Source organism: Rhinolophus sinicus, chromosome 17, assembly GCF_057876585.1.
Source record: "Rhinolophus sinicus isolate RSI-liver-muscle chromosome 17, RSI-T2T, whole genome shotgun sequence".
Lineage (NCBI taxonomy): Eukaryota > Metazoa > Chordata > Mammalia > Chiroptera > Rhinolophidae > Rhinolophus > Rhinolophus sinicus.
This window is the reverse complement of record NC_142517.1, coordinates 179,180,350-179,204,645: the sequence shown is the minus strand read 5'-3', so window position 1 is coordinate 179,204,645 and position 24,296 is coordinate 179,180,350. Positions and strand designations below refer to the sequence as shown.

At 35.2% G+C, this 24,296-nt stretch overlaps 1 protein-coding gene across 2 annotated transcripts in view; it reads left to right on the top strand.

Annotated features, from left to right (window-relative positions):
- DNAH7 (dynein axonemal heavy chain 7) overlaps window positions 1–24,296 on the top strand; it is a 215,154-nt gene that overhangs the window by 55,934 nt on the left and 134,924 nt on the right. For both annotated transcript variants that reach the window (XM_019741305.3, XM_019741304.3), the window contains exons 19-24: window positions 683–869; window positions 10,675–10,868; window positions 12,660–12,858; window positions 16,454–16,594; window positions 20,362–20,574; window positions 22,423–22,532. In XM_019741305.3, the coding sequence (XP_019596864.3) occupies window positions 683–869; window positions 10,675–10,868; window positions 12,660–12,858; window positions 16,454–16,594; window positions 20,362–20,574; window positions 22,423–22,532 (1,044 nt within the window). The remainder of the gene's footprint in view (window positions 1–682; window positions 870–10,674; window positions 10,869–12,659; window positions 12,859–16,453; window positions 16,595–20,361; window positions 20,575–22,422; window positions 22,533–24,296) is intronic.

The following is a 24,296-nucleotide window of genomic DNA, read 5'->3' as shown; positions in this document are numbered from 1 at the left end:
TTACAGAGACCTTAGAACTTGTAAAACTGTTAGTTTATGGTCTAATTATAATATTTATTCTTGAAGAAATCGAGACGTTTTTGTTCTCCATGTTTAGAAATGAACTGATAACTTATAAAATTCTAAAATTCGTCCTTCTTATGAATGCCACACTACTATATTTAGGATTATGAAGATTTTTCTTTAAATGGCAGTTACAGCTTGTGAATTGAAATATTTTATTCAGCAAATATAGCCTTTAGGGGCCCAATTAAAAAAATAAATAAAAGAATGTTAAAGGATATGAGTCTTGAATATAACTACCTTTCCAGGGAGTTCAGAATGCTCTTCATTGAGAATGCTCTTACTGTCTCCAAAATCTCATTTCTCAATTTGTACCCTCTAGCCATGGAATTGGATTGCAGAAGGTTTATTATTATGACATTTATGGAAACCAGCCCATTTGCAGATAGGTATATCTTAACATGTATACCTATATAAGCATAAATGTTGATGGTATTATTTCAAAACAGATTTTTATAGAACAAGTCTAGTGATTTATCTTTGAATGAAGACAGATGAATGGAAATTGGAGTAACAACATCGCATACAAGATTGACAGTCTAGTCATGGTTTTGAGTTTTGTCATCTGAAACATGGCTTGGTTAGCTGTTGATAAGAGCCACTGTGTTTTGCTTCTCAGAGAATGGGAGGGCAAGCTCCTGCTGCTTCAGGAGATTCTGGATGAATGGCTCAAGGTCCAAGCCACATGGCTGTATTTGGAGCCCATTTTCAGTTCTCCGGATATTATGTCTCAAATGCCTGAGGAAGGCAGACGATTTACAACTGTGGATAAAACATGGAGAGATGTAATGAAAAGTGTTCTACAAGTAAGTAAAAATCTCTGAGAATGTGATTATTTAGTTGAAATGACGTGATTTCTTTTCCTAAAACAATCCAAATAAGCTATTGTCTTTTTCCCACATACATTCCTTTTCAGATATTATTTTAGACTCCTAGGAGCGAGGAATATCAAAAGCAAAATAGATATTTTGCCCTGATTACTTCTTGAGGTACAAATGGTATTTGCATTATTTAATGACATTTAGGTCTAGTCCTGATCCTTACCATATGCTCTGATAGGAAGATGCTGTAGTCAGCGCTTGCTGCCCCATCTATGCTACGGCCCCTTGTTACCGGCTGCACTATCGCTGACGTGCTGTGGTGGAAACCTATCAGCATGCCAACCACTCCATCAACAACTTTCTCTCTAGGGACCTTAAAAAAAAGGAAGAGTTGCAAAGATAAATAGATCTAAAGAGCCCAATAAATAGCAAACAAAATGCAATCAATCAATCAACCAATCAATCGATACACAAATACTGTGGAGGAGAACCTACAATTTAGGTTAAGGAGGGAATTTAATAACCAGTAACACTGAAAACGGTATGATTTTTCTTCAATTTAAAATATATTTATTTACTGCCTGCAAAGCGTGGTTTGTGTGTTTTTGAAAGTTAAGGTTAAAATAGGAGAAATATTAGTTATTAAATTATATCATTAAATGAATATGAACTTCTTCACTGGTGTTTTGATCAAATAAAATACTATAAGGTAGGAAGAATATTATCTTCAAATTTTCCTACCCTAAAACAGAAATATGCATATTTTTATTAGTTAAACTTTGAAAGTTGTGATTATAATCCTAAACATTGATGATACTATATCAACATCAACTATGATTTGATAGGGAAATATTCAGAAATATGGACATCAGTTTGTTTATTTAATAAGTTTACTACATTTTTTATAATAATACATGAAACAAATCTCTGAATAAACCAAACTTTTGTAAATCACACTGGAATTCCCTATTTAAAGGACGTATTAGTGAGTGACTTTGTAACACATTTAATCATTTCTAATTTATGTTTAACTTTTTATATATTGTTTCCTTACAACAGGGCAAAACCCTCATTAAAAAATATATATGTATATATATACATATATATGTATGTATATATGTGTGTATATATATTCGTTTGTTTGTTTGTTTGTTTTGTTTTTATTTGGAAGGGGATGAAGTAGAATTTTTTTGTTGCCCCCCAAAACCAAAAAGTAGTTGTTTGTATTCTCCTATTTAATATACATTTTAAAAAATAATAATTTCTTTTTTTGGTATTCGATTGAAATACTTTTCAAAATCCCATATTGCTAAGGAAATTTTATAGATTTTTTCAATGCCCAGAAAAGAGAAGCTATGCTGGGACTAGGAAATAAAGGAGACAGATTTTCAATTCTATAAAACTGTTTAATTAAAAACAAAACAAAACAAAAACATTACTTACCCTCATTCTTAAATAAGCAGTTTTCTCTGGGTGACATCTCATTTACATTTGCTATAAGACTTGATTGTGTTTCTCAACTGGCTTTACTTTTTTTTTTCTCTCAATAAGTTAGTATTCTGAACAGCTTTTGTCAATCTCTCCCAGGCTTTGAAAATAACATAAATCCGTATTCTTCAGAAGGCTAATGAAATGACCAAAGTGGTAGAGGGCAGTGGATTAAATGCTTGGTATAAAAGAACATTACTTTCAGTATTAGATATTTCTAATAAAGGTGCTGTTAGAACAATGCCAAAAGAAAAGGCTCAGAGGCTGAAAGTAGACTATAAATGATATTGTTAATATAACTGGCTTGATTGAGGTGTCTTGGTTCCTTGCGGTGTAAACATGAAGTAATTTTATGTTTTGGTACCTGTTCCCAACTGTGCTTGGCCAAAGCCCCTTTCTCACTTGGAAAAGCTTCCTTATTGACCTTTCAATCTAATTCCAGGATTTTTGTCACTTTTGGTTATTAAGATATTCTGTCTATGAGGACTATCTATACCTGTTTCAAAAACCTCAGTCTTATGTTCTCAAAGCCCTTTTCCTCCCCCACAGTGCAGGTAAACCTGAGGTTCCAGTGGTGAGAAGATGAGGGGACTGCTCTCCCCCACTGCTTCTCTCCTTCCTGTGCTTATCACCAGATGCTGGGGCAGGAAGATGAAGAGAAGGTGGGAGGGAGTTAGGGATGAGGACAAAAATAGGAAGAGAGAGAGAGAGAGAGAGAAAGACAACGAAAGTAAGAGAGCATTTACTGATGTGACTGATCCAGCCAAAATGGCTGTTCTTTTGTTGGTGGTGTCCATACACTGTGCCTTTGTGGTTGGTCATCACAACCAGTGTAGCTTTTGAACAAGTATGGACATGCGAAGTTTACAGCTTGGCTCAGTGTGGGCAGGAGACCACCCCAGCAAGCTCTGGCTGCCGAGGGTCTTTTTCTTGAACTTCTCCTGTACATTTGGTCCTCCTCTGTGAGATTTGGCTGCATCTTCAAGCTAACCTACCAGTGATGGCTTTTGCCACATTCTTCTTGAGCATATCTTTTGCCCTATGCTAATAGCCATGTTTTACAAATATGTAGCCCTGAATTTCATCTAGGGTCTGTAGCAAGGTGGGATCCATCATCTGTACCTCTTAGTAACCTTGAGCACAGGGCCCTTGCCCCACCTTCACCTGGTCATCCCACCACACTGTCTTCTTTCTCCCAGGGTTCTTTTCTTGCTCTGACAGCATCGGAGCAGGTCAGCACACCTGGTGACAGAGCAGATTTCCAGTTGGGGAAGAAGATGTTAGCCTCTTCTCTTTACAGGCACTTGGAAACTTTTCTAGGGACTCACTTGTGCCCCCCACCCAAGATGGGGCCAGTTAATTGTCCACCATTTGGAGGTGAAAGCACTGGATAATCTTTGGTCTTGTATCCTGCACATACCCAAACTTGACTTTTGACTTACACAAGTCTTCTTTTGTATTCCATACAAAGCAGAAAAGGCACTTCTGAATTTCCACCCAAGCCTTTTCCTCTTATAATCTTAACTCCATCTCAGTAAATATAAACACCATTCACCCTGTTGCTTAGGCCAAAAACTTGGGAGTCGTTATTTTTCTTTTTGCCTTTACTGTAGTAAATATGATTACTTAGCACCAAGCATCTCACTTCTTTCTAGTGAACTGGAAATCTAAAAACCTTATCTCCCCAACACCTTAGCATCTAAGTTTCTGAAAGTGAATCAGATTTCGATGATTAGATAACACTCATTTGGGATTTGGAAAGCATAAGTGCAACAGCATCCATCTTCTTGCTATTTCTGCTGTCAAGCAAGATCATGGACATGTGGATTTTTTTTTTCCTTTTCCAACAGGGCTTTAACGTCTGATCACCAATTTTATGGGTATTTGGAAGTGGTGGTGATTGCGGCTTCCTGATCCCACTCTCTGATCCCTAGAATAACAGCCACCATGATATGTTCTTGAACGCAGTAGTTCAGTGGTGGAATCCTTTTGTTGTGATTGGGGCAGTGGCAGGAACCCTCCTGGAAGATCATTTCCACAGTTTAGGAGTCTCTTCTTGGAGCCAGGCCTTCCAATGATTTTGTAATCACTTAATTCCCTATGTTAAATCCCTTTTTTGCTTAATGTACTTAGAAGGATTCTGCACTGCACTAAGAATAACGATACCACAACCTCAAAGATGGGATCTAGTATTGTATATATGACCCAGTTGGGTTTTTAGAGTAGTGAAAAATCTAGTTACCACTTGAAAATGGAACACTGGTGGGACGTGGCATGCAGTGCAAACATCACTTACCTAAATTATGCTCCAGTCTCCTATAAGGGAGATTCTATTTTATAGGCAATGCTTTGTGGACTGAGTGGCTTCTGGAATAGGTCAATATAGTAGGAATTGGAAATATGAGGGCTGTGAGATGGGCTGATTTTTTTCTAAAACACTGGAGAAATTAAAGAAAGAAATTGGCATAGTTCGGCGTTTAGATTCTTTGCTCAAGACATGATCAGAGGACTAAGGAGCTTCAGTGATGGACCTCGAAGAGCCCCTTATATCTCATAGCTACAAATTTGACGTAGCCAAAAACCAGTGATAGAGTCTGATCCGAATGGTTGCTTCATAGCCTTGCCAGATTTATGTGGAAGGTAGTTTATTTATTGGCAAAAAGTGGGACGATGATTTGACTGACTCTGGGTACCTTGAGCCTCACACTGCAGGCCTCCCCTTATGAGAAACCCGAGGAATATGGAAGGCAATGTACTGTAATGTGCCATGTACACCAAGAAAGAACCTAAGGTATATGCAGTCAAATGTATTGCTGTGTGTGCCCTTACCAGAGATACTGGTTTCAATGTGCTAGTCAAGGAGATGTGAATTGTCCTGTTTATTTGCTTTCTTGACCAAAACCTGGCTTCCATGATGGCCTATGTAACTGAAGTTGAAATGACAGAAAATTCTTGATATGACTTAAATAAATTAGAAATTGGTTTATAGATATTTCTGCAAAATATGCTTGCGCCATCCAGAAATGGAAATTACAGCCCCACTTAGGGTTGGCCTAAAAGGGCAGGAGGAAGGTAAGCCTTCTAGTGGGCACACCTTCGATGAATATATTGTTTTTTTAACCTTGCTTAGAAAGGGAGATGGTCAGAAGTGTGCATCTACACTGATCAAGGTCACTAACAGACAGTTTGGCTGCATAACAAGGATTTAGAAGCAACAAGATTGAAAGTTTGGTAACAAGGCTGTCTGGGGAAATGGTACAAGGGATCACAGAATAGACTATAATATATTTGTGTTCCATGTAAGTGTTTAATAAGAGGCAACGCGGTAAAAAGAGACTTAATAATATAGTCGGCCTGTTGATCTATTTTGTGAATGTCACCCAGCGTAGGTCAGTGTATGCACAGTAAGCTATCAGTAATCATATTGAATAATATGAATAGAATCATCAATAATAATATTGTCCATCCTGGGGAACTTTTGAGAGTTAAAGCAATTAAAAAGTAAGCCAGTGAGGCAAGCATAAACCAGAATTCTCCTCATCAAACTGGATATATGGTAACTGTACCTATGAACAAAGAAGTCATGGTGGCAGAGATGGGAATTGTGGAAGGACTGGTCCTTACTGGCTACCCTTTCCCAACACTGCTGAGTGCCCAAGCTACCAGAAAAGAAACTAACATAATGCTTCTGATACAGCACCACACCTGAAGGGAACAGGAAACCATTTAGAAGGAATTAAATACATTGGACCTCTTTCAGCATCGAAGGGGCAGTGATTTGTCTGCACCAGATGGATTTTTTTTTTCTCATCCCAGGCCTCTACCAACACTGTCATTCATTGATTTACTGAATGACTTACTGTCACAGTTTCCACACAACGTTGCTTCTGCTGAGGAACTCACATTACAAGGGAAATGAGGCAATTGACTGACACTCATGAGATTTACAGGTCCTAATGTGAGCACTGACCTTACAAAACATGGAGTGTCTCATGTTGAAGACTCAATTGTTGTACCAGCCGGAAGAAAATAGTTTGTGAGTTTGGGATGCACTTCTAGAGGATACATAGCCTATGTTCTCAACCAGATCTAAGTATATGACTTTTTCCATAGTCAGAGTACATGGGTCTAGGAGTTAAGGAGTGAAAATGAAAATACTTCTTGCCAATGCACCTAATAAACTAATCACAATTTTGCTTCCCGACTTTCCATTTGGCTGGTTAAAATATCTGAGTGTCCAGGGGAGAAATGCTTCTGTATGGGGACCTAGCAGTAGTTTCCCTGAATAGGAAGTTCTTAATCGGCTCACTCTACCCTTCATGTCTCTTATAAAGTCCTTATAACTTTCCGCATTACTTACTCTCTCCTAGCTACACTGGCTTTATTATTATTATTTTTTAATCACACATGTCCAACACACTGCGCCAGAGCCTTTGCACTGACTGGACTCTCCTCCTAAACACTGTACCTCCAGATGTCTGCAGAGCTAATTCATGTCTTTGCTTCCTTGAAGTCTTTCTCGAATATTACTTTCATAAAGAGTCTTACATTGATCACCCTATTTTAAATTGGTACCTGCTTTTGCCTTACCTGGCACTCCTAATCCCTGTTTTCTTATTTGCAACATCGATCACCTTCTAACTTACTACATGGTTTATGAATTACTATGTTTATTATTTATTGTCCGTCTCCCTGTGGAGGCTGGGATCTTTGTTTTGTTCACTGTTGTGGTCCAAGCACTAAGAACAGTGCCTGACATGTAGCGGGCCCTGAGTAAACATTTGTTGAGTGAATGAATGAATAATTAAATTGAGATTGATCCTTGAATTACTGCTAGTTCTAAGAATTCGGAGTTTTTCCTGAAAATTCAGTTTTAATAAGTGGGCCGTAAGATCTGGGTTAAGCCTAGAAACATCTTGGGTCTTGAAAAAATTTTTATTCCTGGTGAAGTCAAAGGATCTCAAAGCTCTAAAGGGGCGTAAATGTCTACTCAATGAACCCACATTGCCTTTCTTAGTGCTTAAAAGGTTTAATGAGAGTCTTATCATTTTCTGTTGTCCAGGGATTTCTGATTAGAAAGTTTATACTTCCGGAAGTTAACTGGCTTGCGATTAATTCCATTAAGTGTGTGAAACTGTACTTTTCGTCAAGCTTCCTGGCAACAGTGATTAGAATGCTCTCTCTATACACCCAAATTAAAGGTCCAGACCCCTTGATCTCACAGGCATTTGATTTAGAAATGTAAATCAACCAGTAGATTGTCATTTGAGCTGATGACAGTGTTGATACTTGTGAAGTAAAAGAAGACACACAAAATTTATATAATTGTTCCTTTAACCAAAACAAGAAAAAAAGACAGTTAATAATTCCTTTTCTTCCCCTCCAGGAGATAGAAAGTAATTAAAGTGTCAAGGGAGTCATACATAGTTTCAATTTTCTAATAGCTTACTGTTATAACATCTTATTGTTTTGTCCGGAGAATACCGCTAATAAGTACAAGCCTGGTACAACATGGAGGGTTGTCTGTTTCTTGAGTTCCTCTGTATGTCTACAGGCTTAACTCATTCAGCATTCACCTAAGCATTCAACGAATAATTCTGGAATGCCTACTGTGTTCCAGGATTTTGTGGCAATGCTTAAAGGGACTTAAAGCCTGTTTTATTTTACTATGATAGATATCTTACCTGAAGGATGGCAGATTATAAAATGGTCATTTTAACTTCATAAAACTGATTGAATGATGTAGGTGCCTCATTTCCCCCCAGAGTAGTAGGCTGTCTGTCTCCCTCCTTCTCTTCAAGGGACAGTTATGGAAGGGAAAATAAAAAGAGTAGTTTCAAGTATATGTGTGTTTTAGGTACCGCATTAGGAGCTTCAAATATTTTATCTAATTTGGTCTTCATAACAACCTTGAGAGCTCCTATCCCCATTTTAAAGATAAGAAGAGACTCAGGTTAAGTAAATGACCCAAGGTGACACAGGTAATACGGAGCAATGTGGGTTAGGAACCAGCTCTGTGCTTTCCTCAATCTAATGCAGTCTTTGTTATGTTCACCTTCTCACGGGAAGAAAGTAAAGGTAGCTTAGTTTCCAGTCATGAGATTATTACTTTCATACATTTTTTTTTTCTTAAGTCTATATACAGAAGTACATAGATTATTGCCTATGTTCATTTAGAACTAGCATATTTGGCTCAGAATCATTGAGCTAATATGGTTAAATAGTTTTGATCTCAGGAATTCAATGAAAATTTCTTTTACTTGAATGCTGTTTTCAGAGGTATTTCTTTTGCAATTATAATATTCAGGGAAAGAAATAGGAACTGTTGTTTTAAATAACTGAGTTTTTTTAGCTTTCAAATCTCAGATCCAAAATAACAACATTCCAGTACGTTCTTTGGCTGAGAATAAAACAAATATTGATAATTTGTGAAAGGAATTTTTCACAACCATTCAGCTTTTTTTTTTCTTTCTTAACAAAGAAAGGCATGCTTTTCCAGAAGGTGGCACTCTAAGAACACCAATTTGGTTTTGGATTTAGGAGTACAAGAGTACTACCTACGTATGCTGGATGCTTTAATGAATGAATTGCACGATTCAATTATGACCTGAGTCTCTGTCATGCGTCTTTTTGTGTGTGTTTTTGTAAATGTTTATTTAAAACATAAATGTTTATTTGAAAATGTTAGGAAACATAATAAAATGTCTTTAAAAATCATATCTCTTTAAAGATAAGTGAATCTAAGCATGTTACATATTTCATATGATCTTTTATTGAGAAAACAGGTATTAATGATAATTATTTTGTTCTTTGATTAAATTGCTGTGTTTCCAAGGTACATTGTTGTAATTCAAAACAAAGAAAAAAATTGTACATTTTCTTTTCAGCCACATGCAAAGTATATTAACAAAAACATATTTTAGAGACTCCTGCAACACAACAAAATTTCTGTATGAAACAATTTACAGCTGACAGTTTTGGTTGATTTCTCAATCGTGACTGAGTACCAAAAATAAGTTTAATTGGTTAATCTTGAAATTCTATGTTTAATTTCAAACAATATTCTCTTGATCTAATTTTATATAAATTTTCTAAAATACCCTATTATTATATGAATAAATGTACTGGTGTGTTCTTACGAGGTTTATTATTTGGCTTGGTAATTTAAGTCTCTAATGTGTTTGAGCACCTCACACCTTTAAGCATATTTAGTAAAGAACTTTTCTTACTTTGTCATTAGTGTCAATGGTGAACACTGAGTTTGAAATGATCAGACCAAGACTAGACTCAGATGACATCAACCATGTGTTAAAGAAAAAAAAAAAAAAAAACTAAAAAGAATTTTATCTCACATATATCTACATTGTATTTTAATGTGTATTTCTAAAGATTTTCATAAATCAATGGTTCCTTGTGTGGATATTTTGAGAAATCAATAAACTATTTATTTTTTAAAAATATCCGTTCTTAAGACCAGCTTTTGGTTATAATTCTTAGTTTGAATCCCACAGCATAATGGAAAACTTTGAAAAACAAATACTTGATTGTGTTGGAATTGCTTTAGAGCAAACAGCTCATAGTGACACTTTCATGTAATGGAGCGATTCAAAATCTGTGCCTTAAAGGTAGAACAGTCTTAATCTCTAGAGAGTTCAGGAAGAACACACTTTGAACTTAAGTCCTTCAGCAAACAGAGTGTTATAATGTAGTTTCAAATGCAGATCTTTATCAAAAAAACTCCTTCCTCCCCACCCCCAAACCCTTACTTTTTAATCTACAATTATAAAACAGGGATTGAGTTATTTTATTATTGATAGCAATAATATTTAAAATGATCATTATAATGATTACATTGTTTTAGAGTATTTTTCCTCAACGACTAAAGACAAACACATCTCATACTATTTTTGGTTCTCCCTATTCTTATGAGTTCAGACAGTCTCTCTCTCTCTCTCTCTCTCTCTCTCTCTCTCTCTCTCTCTCTCTCTCTTGCTCTCTCTTCCCCCATCTCCATCTCTCCCTCTCCCTGCATCCCCCTCGCCCCCCCCACCTTCTCTCACTCTCACTTTCCAACTTAGAATGAGAAATTGTGAACAACATCACTGAAGATCAAGTCAAGATGACTTTTACATAATTAAAGAGGCATTGACTAGGCAATACTACTTTTTAAAAGTAAATATTCACTTTAAATTTTGCGTAACTTCTGTTTGATTGAAACATGTAATCTCAAATATAATATGAATATAAATAAAGTTAGTATGTAATATTTTTGAATTCCATGTTTTTTCTCTTTTATTTTTAGGATAAACGTGTTCTGGCAGTTGTAACTATTGAGAGAATGCTGGAAAGGCTGAAAAAATCTAATGAACTTTTGGAACTCATTCTTAAAGGACTTAATGAGTATTTGGAAAAGAAACGTCTGTTCTTCCCCAGATTCTTTTTCTTGTCTAATGATGAACTTCTTGAGATACTATCTGAGACTAAAGATCCCACTAGGTAAGTCACTTACATATATAACACACGGTTAAATTAATCTGCCTAAATTTAAGTTCGAGAATAAGGCAGAACTTATATATACCACAGGTGCCAAAAAAATGTATACAAGTGGACACTTTGATGGGTGTTGCTCAAGCAGTAGTTTGCTGTAATCAGAAGAGCTAGACATTGATGGTAACCACTTGGAGCACCTCTTGTAATTGCAGAAGTCAAACATGACTTGTATTCATCTTTCGTTATTGGTATATATTGAGTATTACAATTTTAATACAGTTTTCCTTTCTTAAAATGTGTATACATTTTTGGCACCCTCTGTATATATCTATATCTACAGGTAGATATAGATATATAATTATATTTATGTAATAACTTTTTAAACACTATTGTAAATATTATCAATAATCAACATAATTATTAAAAACATAAGTAATATCATTGAATTATATTTTCCCACATGTGATAACTCTCTTGGAGTGGATTTCTTATTTTATCATATATTCCTTACAAATATTCTCAGAATACAACACTCTTCATCACATTCTGAGTGAAAGTTTGTGCCCTCAATGGCTTGCAGTGACCCACACAGGTGGCGCCCCCAGTATCCTTCCTGTTCCTCTCCATTAGTTTTTCTTCTAGCTCACTCTGCTACAGTCCTTGCAATTCCCCATTAAAGGGGCAGCTTCCTCCCTCAGTATACTGTTCTCTTTGCATAGGATGCTCCTTACCCACGTATCCGTAAGACTTCTTTTACTTCCTATAGGTGTTTGTGGAAACCTGCTCAAATATCTGCCACTCAGGAGGCCTTTTCTGACCATTCTATTTAAAATGGCAACTCCTTCTAGCACTCCCTACTTAGGCACCTTTCCTGGATTACCTTCTTGGCCTTATTTTTCTTTGGCATACTTTTTATCATCTCTCTTACTCTATAAAGCATTTTATTTGTTTACTGTTTGATTTCCTCTATTTATGGCAGAGATTTTTGACAGCTTTTTTTCCCAAGGCTGAGTCCTGATTCTTTAGAAGAGTATCTAGTATATAATAGACAGTGAATAGATGTTTGTTAAACAAATTAATTAATTTTGTGTCTTGTGCCTTCAAAGTAGGAGATAAGTAATCCAGACAAAAGATCAATTTAGGCTCAGATTTCCATCTGAGTTTTTATACTCTGCTTCTTTTTTAAAAGATACATTTGAAAGATACATTCAATTGGTTATTGGTAATGTGCCAAAAATGAGGGGTTTAGTCAGTTACTATATTACAATGAAAAAACTAAAGTTGGGTTGCTTCAAACCAGTTGATTTAGTAAACTGTAAAGTACTTAAAGCACTAAACCTAGTTCATAATTTGCAAGCAGTCTCTGAAGATCCCAGTTGAAATGGCTACTTTTGTGCTTTTGAAGACTCTTCAGATTAGTGTATTATCTGTTAGTCAAGATTCATTTGCTCCTTATGTTACTTTTAAATCTTTCAGTTCATTGTGTTGGAAACAAAACCTCATGGCTGTCTCCTCTGTAGCTCTTATTATACGTAATTGTAATTTTACAAATCTTTTTGTGATTATTGAATTAATGATGACCTCCCACTGGACTGTATAATCCACGCAGGCAGGGATTGTATCTTTTTTTTTCTTCTCAGTACTTTATCTCCAGCAGCATCTAGCAGGGGCCTAACACATAATGCACATTTATACATTTTGAAAGCAGATGGATGCACAAAGAACACTAATATTTAAAGAGTTGCTTTAATTTGGTTAATTCTCTTAAACATTTATTTATTTATTTTTTTCTGACAGGGTGCAACCTCATTTGAAGAAATGTTTTGAAGGAATTGCAAAGTTACAATTTACAGAAACTTTAGACATTACTCACATGAACAGCAGTGAAGGAGAAGTTGTGGAACTCATAGAGACCATTTCAACAGTCAAAGCCAGAGGTCAAGTGGAGAAGTGGTTGGTTGAGTTAGAGAGAGTTATGATTAAATCCATCCACAAGGTAGCTAGCTGTTATTATTATTTTGAGTAAAGATGGTAGAATATTAATATATCATTGATAAATGTATTGTTATTTAGAAAGAAATTGAGTCATAAATTACCAATTCAGTTATAATAGATAGCTTGAAGGCAAAGATATGGTCTATGATATTAATTTTATAGTGACTCAGTTGAAAAGTAGGACAAAAATACCATCTCTACTATAGAAAGCTTGGGTTTTAGTCATGAGTCTGTCTCATTTCTTGCAGCCACATGCTAGTGCTTTTATCATTAATTAGACACAGTTTGGTCTGCAAGGTCTATGAGGTGTGATCAAAACATACAGTGAATGTTTAAAGAAAACAATATTACAGTAAAAGACACATTGCCATTAATCCCCCTCAAAATACTTCCCCTCGCTTCAAATACACTTACCCCATCATCCTTGCCACTTTCTGAAGCAGTTCTGGAAGTCCTCTTTTGTGAGTGTCTTTAGTTGCGCTGTCATGGCTGCCTTTTGTCCTGAATCGATTCAAAATGTTTACCTTTAATGGTCATTTTGATTTTGAGGGAGAACCAGAAGTCACTTGGTGCCAGATCCGGTGAATAAGGTGGATGATGATACACTGTAATGTTTTATTTGACAGAAATTTTCGTACTAGAAGTGATGTGTGGCATGGAGCCTTTCCATTGTGATCATAAAATATGGTGAATGCTGCTGCTGAGTGCCATCCAATGGAAAGGCAGAGATCTTCAATACAGGAAGCAGCACATCAAACCTTAGTAACTCGTTTCAACTTGTTTGGAGCCGTCAGTGAGGTGTGAGCTATGATTGAGAGAAGGTGTGTTTTAAAGTGTGCCGTAAATCATTCTTCATCATGACAACACTCCATGTCACACATCTCTTCTGGTATGGGAATTTCTGTCAAATAAAAACATTACGGTGTATCCTCGCCCACCTTATTCAGATCTGGCACCGTGCGACTTCTGGCTCTTCCCCAAAGTCAAAATTATTCAGGACATCAAGGCAGCCACAACAGTGCAACCAAAGACATTCACAAAAGAGGACTTCCAGAACTGCTTCAGAAAGTGGTAAAAACTATGGTGTTTGAAGTGAGGGGGAGTATTTTGAGGGGGACTAATGGCAATATGTCTTTTAGTATAACACATTTTTTTTTATTTAAGCATTCACCATATTGTTTGATCGTACCTTGTATCTTCAGTCTTGTCTTGAAAGCCCCTCTCTACAGTTTCGCTACAATCTCCTTGACATGTATGTTTCTGTGGTGAATCCTTGTATTCTGTGTATAGACAAAATATGCACCAAAACATTATAAAAACATAAATATGTCCTAGAATTAGTGCTAACTTTATATTTTGCACATCTCATAAACATTATCATCTCAATAATTTATAATTTTTTTGTTAGTGGAGAATTTCAAGTCATGGCAATAAATAGAGATTGAGCACTTAAATTTACTTCTTACTATATAGTGTGGACTTAGTATTCAAGTTCCTTATCAAGAATATAAATCATGGTTGAGCAGGGAGCATGAGGGCAAGAATGGGAAGGAAATATGGCATTAGGTCCTAATCAATAGCAGTTTTCATTAATTTTTCAGATTTTTCTCACACATTATTGGAAAATATGGGAATCTGGATATTTAATGTATATCACGAGTCTTAACGCTTTTTTCTCTTCTTAATATCTGGCTGCATAGAATTTTTTCAATAGATGTAAAATCTTTTAGGTAGTTTCCCATTTCTCCCTATTACGGATTAAAGTATAATGAACGTCCTAACACATATAGCTGGTTTCTTTGATTGAATTATTTATGAACTTCTTTATGCTTATGAACTTCTCATGTGGAGGACCACTGGGCCAAAGAGGATGAGCTTTCAAAGGCCTGATGAGTATGGACAAATAGCATTCCCATTTCTGTAGCTGTTAGTTTAGCAATGTAAATGAATTTCGCTTTGACAGCTACTTAGCAGCTTTGAATTGGACTGTATGGTTTGTTAGTTGATGTATACAGTGAAAACTCATTATTTGAGACATATCAGATACTATTTCAACAATTCTTTTAATTTTGTTTGTCAAAGTGCTTAAAGAAAGTATTTTGGTTGCTGTTTCAGAGCATTAAGTTGGGGTGGCAAGGAATTGTGTAGGAAATATCTTCCCCAAATATTCATGTGTAAGTTTGTATTGGTAAAATATGCATATGGAAGCAAATACAATATAAAATACTACAAATAGGAGATACATGTGTTTCTTTTTTTCTGCTACATTTATTTTTATACTTAAAACACTACTGTATGCCTAAATTAAATGACTTTTGTGTCATTTGTAAATAATAAAAGTTGGCACCTTTGCTCCTTTATCTTTCTAGATTATCACGGGTTTAATGTAGCTTACTATCTTCAAAATAATACTTAACTTATGTATATATGTACATGTATATGTATATATATGGCCTGAATAGATGTAATATAGTTTGCATACAATATTGTAGAAATTTATGTAATCATATTTCTCCTTATCCAACTATATAGAAGTTTGATTTAGGTTTTAATGTCTTCCTCTTGTCCTTTCCACAATGTTCTTCTATAACACATATTTATTCCATGCTCGGTATATCTCTACTGTATCTGCTTTCCTATGTCCCTTTTATCTCTATGGGTTGTACATTGTTACCTATCCGTTCTGTGGCTTCCCTGGCCTTTTAAATTTTCTCTGTTGTCAGTAGCAACAGTGTCATTCATCTCTGTTCAACTCCAGAGACATATAAGCTAGACTAGAAACCCACAAAGGTTCACTCGTCCTTATATTAATATAGTTCTCAAAAAAATCTGATTTAGACAGTGTTTTTCCTGCAATTCAAACATTAAAGTAGGTATAATCTCACAGGTGATGTTACTATTTTTCATTGATACATATAACAGATTAGAATATTTCCCACTAATGGCTGATAGAAAAAGTGGATATAGCAGTCCACTGAAAATACATATAGCAAAGTACATGAATCAGACTTCTTGATTTTACAGCTCTCAGCTCTCCATGAATAAATTATATATTTGTCCCTGTCACCATTGGCTTGGGCATCAAACTACGGAATTGAGAGGGAGTGAGATCTGCAAACACAGGAGGAACTTTAGAGAAATTGTATGGTTTGCCTGAGTGTGCATGTACAGATATGCACAGGGCTGAGTGGGGCTTTAAGTTCAAAGAAAACTGTTGTCTATGAATTTGATCTCTTTTTGGAAGGATTTGAATTTATGTTTTGCAATAAAATTGCTTGTCCCTGTTCAATCCAGATGTAGCTAGGATATTTTTGGCTACAACTGGTCAAATAAATATTTCATATAATGTGTTACACACAAATTGATCATGTATCAGCAAAATGAAATACTATGTTACGTACTTGTTTTACTTACAGGTATATGAATAAACTTGAATTTAAATAGTCTAATTTCCAATGCTTTGTGTCTTCCTAATTGGCTAAGATGTTATAAAAAGTTGAGCAGTATGAGTTCATCTGTTTAGGCATTTAGCTCTTCATTGTATAGCATGTTCAAGTGTGAAAATGTTCAACTTTAGCATTTTCTTTTTCAATTAGGTAATTAGAGCAGCAATTTTTGCCTACACACAGTTTGAACGAATTGACTGGGTAAGAAATTGGCCTGGACAGACAGTTCTCTGTGTATCCCAAATCTTTTGGACAAGAGAAGTACATGAAGCTATTTCAGTGGGGCAAAAGGTAAGCTTTTATTACCCCCAGGTTTGTCAGCATTTTGTTTCAATAGTTATTATAAATAAAAACAATGAACTCAAAAAGTCAAGAGTACTTGAGTATCGATCTTGTTATTACATACATTTTTATGTCTTTACAAATAAAGTGATAATAGGACTAAAAAACTTCCTAAACTTAGAAAGCGTAGGAGGAAATACATAATGTAATTCTTTTTATGTAAAACTACCGTATGAAGACAAAGTATCTGTTGACTCATTTCAACTGTTTTTATCTTTGTTTTTAAGGTACTTCTTAAGAATAAATAATCATTAATATTTTGAATGATGCTTTATTTTAAATATTCTAATATATTGGATATATGAATTTAGTAATACTGTGTTATTAATTAAAAACAGAAACTACATTCAATGCATTCCTACCCTTGAGATAGGAGTTAAGTAGGTCAACTTTCAGATGACTGATGGACCAAATGGAACTTAGAATTTATAGGTCTTTTGTTTAGAACCATGTCTTTGAAGTATGTTTTTGACATGACATTTGATATTGTTGTGTTTAACTATAAGGCATTGTTGAACACTGACTGACACGTGCTGTAGTTTGAGAGAGACTCATATTCTCTGGAAGCAGGCAGATCCCAAAGAGGAAGGAGTTGAGTGACACATGCTGAGTTCACTCCAACTTACCCAACTTACAAGGCACTTCTTTCTCCTCTGGGGGAAGGGATAGGGCACAGGGCAGGAAGTCAGGGATTTTCAGAGCACTGGGGAGTGATGGTTTCCTTGGGGTTACTGCTGGACTCTTGGCTGTCTTGCCACCATGTGCATTTTTCTTTTTTCTCAGTGGACCTAGAGAATTCATTTTATTTTTTTAATTTTTAAGCTACCACTAACCACGCTTACCACGCACAGGGACTCCTCCATCACTAGTATGGCTACTGGAGGGACATGTAGCCTCCTGGATCTCCCTCCTTGCTTGCTGACCCTCCCCCTCCACCAAACCACCAACTTTATCACTACTCACGACCATGGGGGAAATAGTCTGGAAGAAACAAAGACAAATGTAAGCAAATCAGCCAAATTTGTAGGCATCATCCAACTTTTTGTGAGTTTAAATGTAGTCTTTATCAAACCACTACCCCTCTGTCAAAACCATGTTTTTTTCCTGGTCTTACTCCAAGAAGGCTGGAACAGGCTAAGAATTGAGGTAGAGCATTAAAGTGTAAATAAACTATAATCCATTTATGTTCCTACCTAACTCCCAAGCATAGTTTGAATCTCAAGGGACACACAATTTAGGTCACTCCCTTTACAATGTGTCCTCTGCTCAAAACTGTAATTCTTACCATATTGTGTATAGACACAAATAGTTTTCTTGGTTTACAGCAGTATCTACTGAAACTGAGAGGGAGTTATTTATTTACTCATTTGTTAGTCAATTCAATTTTTTTCCCCACTCACCTAATATTTATTTACTCCTTTGTTAGTCAATTCAATTTTTTTTCCCCCACTCACCTAATATGATGCAGTTATGGAGACATTCACAGAGGAAGCCAAAATGAGAACTGTGCCTCAAGGGTGACTCAGCTTCATAGATTCAGGTTCTCCGAAGCGGTAGCTTAGCAAGATTTAGCAAGTCACGCCTTTATTATTGTTCCTTGCCTGATTGCCCTTTTCTGTTGTGTTTTATGGTGCTTTCATAGCTGTTTTATGGTATGAAATTAAGCTTAATATGTGCCCTTAAAATTAATTCTTTTGTTTTTCATCTGCTTGTGATTACCCTGCTTCAAGTATGCCCTTCATCTGCTGCCTGTGGTTCTATCATGGGAGGCTAGCATATGTTTTTGTATTCTGTGTGTTGGTAATTTTTTTCTCTAATTAATGTGTGGTTCACATTTGAAACTGATGACTTTGGTTGAGCAGCTGGAGACTCTTGGCAGCCTTATACACAACTGAATGCTTCCATTCTCTGCAAACATCCCAAGTTGTTCAGAGCTTGAAGTTATAATAGCACCTTGTTATATTGTCACATTCCCAGAGGACCTGTTACCCTCAGGATATGTTTTTTCCATGTATTTATTCAATGAATGTTGATTGTAGAACTAGTCTGTCTGAGGCATTACAGGGGTGATGAAATGAATGAAAGAATCATCGCTGACAGAGCTCAGGATATTGCAAATATTGATGTAATTTTGAGTCAGTGTATCATTGTATATGTAGAAGGATCTAGGTATAAGAAAAATATTTGATCCCAGATAGGGTTCATGTTTAACTGAATGTAATAGTAGTTACATTCAGATTCATTAGCTCACTATATGGAATGGCTTACAAGGAATGAAATGTAACAAAATACCATGATTTTTTTTCTATCCAGCTTATCTGAATTCTCATTCATATAGTTCCTACCACAGTTTGAAGCTAAATTTTACTTCTAAATCTGTTTTTCTAGTATAAGAAAATACATTCTGCTAGTCTAAATAGTAATAAATTCTTACGGACATATAATTTGTATGGTCAGGTCCAAACATTATAATTTTTATGTCTTGTGTTGAACTACAGAATGTGAGAACTGCTAAGGCTTTCAGAGAGACTCACTTTTACTGATGAGGAAACTAAGCTGCACCAACTGGCATAGCTTCTCTTCCTAGGATCAAAACTGTTCTTACTAATTTATATACTCAATATACTTAAATTCAATAATTGGCTCCAAGAATTGAATCGCTTATGGTTATTTAAACATGGATGGAACAGAAGTTTATTTTTCACTATTTATGAAGCAAATTAATAGCAATTAATGATGTAAATCATATAAATGAAATAGTGTTCAAGGACCAAACTTTAAAAAAAAATGACTACCTTAAAAAAAAAAAAGATAAAATATGTCAAGGAATAAGAAAAGTACCCCTTAGAGAAACAACTTGCTATCCTCAACTCTATCCTTTAAACTTTTTCTCACTCTTGGAAATCCTCACTTTTAGTTTCATTGCTACCACTTACTTGGCTCTAAAGGAAAGAAAAAAAAACTCATTAGTGAATAATTTTTATTAAATATTATTAGAGTGGAGAAAGTGACCACATCAGCCTGGTGGGGCATATCAACATTTCCCTTAAGCACACCAGTTTTCATTGATTCTAATTTGATTTTCATCAACTGTCTTCTCTTTTTAAATATATTAATTGGATTTACCCACCAGAAAAGAGACCCCAGAGTAAGCCTGGTCCTTAGAATTGGCATTCGCTCACCATAAACTAAAATGTTAGATGTTTTGTTTATTAGGATCTTTATACTTCAAGTGGCACAAATCCTACTCAGAAGTCCTACACAAGATTATTAGAAGGACTCATGGGATCCAAGAAGGAGCAGTTGGAATCACGACCTCAGGGCTTTGTTGCTGCTGCAGTCACTTTCATTGTCTATCTTTCATCTATCTTTCATCTCTACCAGCCTCTGGCAGGCTTTATTCCACAGTGGGGATGTAGGCTTGTGATAGCTTAGATTGGCACACTCAAAGAGTCTACCAAGCCTACTGAAAAGAACCACAGAGGCTAGAGGAGTGCAAATAGGTATACACAACAATATATGTCCACAATATCTGGTCACCTGGGGTTTGTTCACCTGAAATCTTTGTGGTAAGAAAAAGGAATTATTTTAAAATTATGTTATATGGAAAATTGTGATAAAAATGTAGAAAATACTCTGTATACATGCTAGATCAAAGTGGTTTGGTTCAAAAGGATTCTGATCACATTAACTAATCATCTTTTATGTTCTTTCAGGCTCTTGGGAAATACTTGGAAAACTGTAACATACAAATTGACGATATTGTCACCTTGGTCCGTGGCAAATTGTCCAAGCAGAATCGTGTTACTCTGGGAGCCCTTGTTGTTCTGGATGTTCATGCTAGAGATGTCGTCGCATCACTTGTTAGTAAAAAAGTTAGTGATGACTCTGACTTCGAATGGTTAAGTCAGCTTAGGTACTATTGGCAAGTAAGTGATAACACTGAATGTTATTACACAGCAATTTCAGCTCATAGTGTTTTCATTTGCGTTTGCTGGCTCACATGGGAAATAGTTTCAGTTATGTAGGACTTTTTGCTGATGGCTGACTATACCCAAACAAGCATCCTCCAGGCTGAGGATTAAGGCAGACAAAAATGATATCTATATCATCTGTATAAAAACTGTATCTATATCTATATCCCAATCCATATCCAAATGTACAGTCACATAGAAATACATAAACACATACAGTTACACACAAATTGTAACGATAAAAAAAAATTACTCATTTTAAATGAGTCATTATGCTTGCTGAATCTGCAAAATGTTGAAACTAGTCAGTTTAAAGTAGCGTTTACAGATTCTTGATACATCTGAAGAATGTGCAAATCAGACTGTATTTTAGTCTGATTTAGTCATTAAAGTTTTCTCTTTTTTGATTAACTGAAGAAACCAGAAACATGATCTGGAAGGAAGGTTTTTATCAGGGAATCCAGGTGGATGGCGATAACGTCACCACTGAGAAGGTAGGAGGAGCAGGACCAGTTAGTACAGTGGGCAAAGTTGGGCCTGTTGAAAATGGGAAGAGAGAGCTCGTGACTGGAGATATGGACTCTAAAGTTCTCATTCACTTTTATGAAAAGCTGGGGAGGTATGGGGGTAAGTGGAGAGGAGATACAGAAATCAGAACCCTGGAAAACTATATGAGAAGCTATGTGTATAGTGGTTAGGATCTCAGACTGTGGAATCATTGTTTCAAATGCTAGATGCCCCCCTTACCAGAAGTATGACTTGGGCAAATTACTTATTCTCTTTAAGCGTCAGTTTCCTTATCTGTAAAATGGTGATAATGATAATACCCATTCTATTGTAAAAAATAAATTGAACAAATGATTGAAAATATAGGAGAACAATGATAATTATTGATAAGTACAGAATAATGATAATATAATTTCTCTTTTCTATTGGAAAGAGAAATTAAGAAAACAGTCCCATTTATAATTGCATCAAAAAGAATATAATACCTAGGAATAAATTTAACCAAGGAGGTGAAAGACCTATATACTGAAAACTATAAGATATTAATGAAATAAATTGAAGAAGACACAAATGAATGAAAAGATATTTCATGCTCATGGATTGGAACCAGAGACTGTGGGTGGGAGTGGGGGAGAAATGGGTGAAGGAAGTCAAAAGAAGCAAACTTCCAGGTATAAAATAAGTCATGGGCATATAAAGTGTAGTGTGGCCACTATAGTTAACAATACTGTATTGCGTATTTGAAAATTGCTAAGAGAGTAGATCTTAAAAGTTCTCGTCACAAGAAAAAATTGTGTAACTATGTATAGTGATGGATGTTAACTGGACTTACTGTTGTGATCATTTCACAATGTACACAAATAATATTTTTACTTAAATAGCATGATTTAATTAGTTGATTTAATTAATAAAATAGTTTGCTGCTTAAATTATACACAAATATCAAATCATCATATTGTACATGTGAAACTGCTATAAGCTGTATGTCAATTATACCTTAATAAAAATAAAATTTAAAAAAGGTGTTAACAAGTTAAAAAAAAACGAAAATATAGGGGAGATAAGAAACAAAATATATTTCCCAAAGATATTCTATAGGAAAAATTGGAGCCAGTTACTTCAATTACGTAGCCAAGGAAATTAGATATTGAATTCTACTGAATTAAATGATGTCTGAAAGGTAAATTTTAAAGATGTTGTTTACAACATGTCTATTATTTATAAAAGAGCTTGAGATTTCATATTATTTAGAATTCTATTATTTAAGCTAATTTTATTTTTCTTGATGTATCCTAGGAAAATCATTTAGAAACAAAGATGATTAATGCTGGCTTACAGTATGGATATGAATACTTGGGTAATTCCCCGAGGCTGGTTATTACTCCACTCACTGACAGGTGTTACAGGTAAACTATTAACTTATTTCTTATAGAGTACCAAATTATCTTCCACTCAGTAAAGGTGTCCTATGTTATCTTTTCCTAGACCCTTTATTCTCCTCTCAACTTGATCTTTAATTTGTCTTTCTCTGCTGGCTTCTTCTTCCCAGTTCTGGAGCTCTAACAATTGTCTGGTATTGCTGTTGTTTTTCACGTTGTTCATATATCCTGTCTTCTTGAAACTTTCTGACTTCGTTTTGTATCATTTGAGGTCTCCTGATGTTTCCCCTGAAATATGGAATTTTCTGGAATTCTGTTTTCATGTGGTGATTTGTCTCATGCTTCACTGTTTCCTGGGTGTTCTCATTCACTCTCGGGCTTTAACAGATCCCCAAATCTGTACTTTCAGCCAAGGTGTCTGCTGTGGCTTTTGCCACACACATGCCTGCTGGATATCTCCATTAGATAGATCATAAGTATTTAGTTATATATTTTTTTCTATCATCTTTTTGAGTAATGAAAGGGCTTTAACTACTTTAATTTTAAGTTCCCATCTCCCATATTCGAAATTATTGGTAAATACTAAATTAAACTTTGTTTTTTTCATTTTCTTCCAAAAAATTAGTCATTTTAACTAGTTTATTGACTAAACCAGTCTCAGGATGCAAACGGAAAGCAACTTTATTCTTTCTTATCACTGTTCTTTTAAACTTGTGCTATCAAATGTTTTTCCCCATTCTTCCTGGATGAAATCTAGGGTAGATTCCCTAAATTTTCTGGTTACTCTAAGATATTAATGAATAGTAGTGTTTGGTTTTTTTGTTGTTTTTTTTACCAGATATTTAAAGTCCATTGAGGTAAAATATCATTGTCTTTACTCACCATTTCTTCTGCTTTGACTTATTTTTTTGCTTAATTTTTCTTCTTACTAAACAACTTCTTTTAGTAATGGTTACAGTGAGGCTCTGCAAGTAGTGAGCTCTATCTTTGTGTAAAACTGCCTCTCTTTTGGAGGGCCGGCTTCACTCAATTATTAAATGATAGATTAGCTAGATATACTAATAGAATTCTAGATGAACAGTAATTTTCCCTCAGCTCTCAAAGATATTACTCTCCTCCTTACTCTAATTATTATTTCTTTGTAGGTAAATTTCTTTGTCTCTTGTAGTTTTAAAGATTTTCTCTTTGTTGTTTATATTCACTTTAATGTTTCTAAATGTGGATTAGTTTTTATTTATCATACTTGGAACATTTTCAATTCATGTCTTTCTTTAATTCTGGAAAATTCTCAGCCATGGCCTTTAAAATTTTTCCCTTTCCCCATTGTCTTTCTTCTTTCGTCTATGTCTCTTAACTTTTCTTGTATTAGATTTCTGTATCTTCCATATTTACCTTCTATTATAGTATGTAATTCTCTGTTTTCTTTATGGTTATTCTATTTAATCTGTTTGCTAAATTTTTAAAAGTTCAATAGTTATATTTTTCGTTGCACATATTTCAACTTGTCTCTTTTATGAAATTGACTTCTTTTTCTTCCTGATATTTTCTGATGTCTGTTGCTTTTCATTGTAAATCTTATCGAACAAACCACCAGGATACTGAAGAGGGCAGAGTATCATGCATGTAGGAACACCTTCAGTCCTTTGTCCATCTGCCTTCACTACTGCAAGTCTGACTCTTTACTTTGATCTCTCTCTCTTCTGTTTTAACAGTGAGCTCACTTCTGGGGGAGGTTTTTCCACATTTAGTTTTACATATTCTCAGCTGTGGAGGTGTCCATGTGGAGCAGTT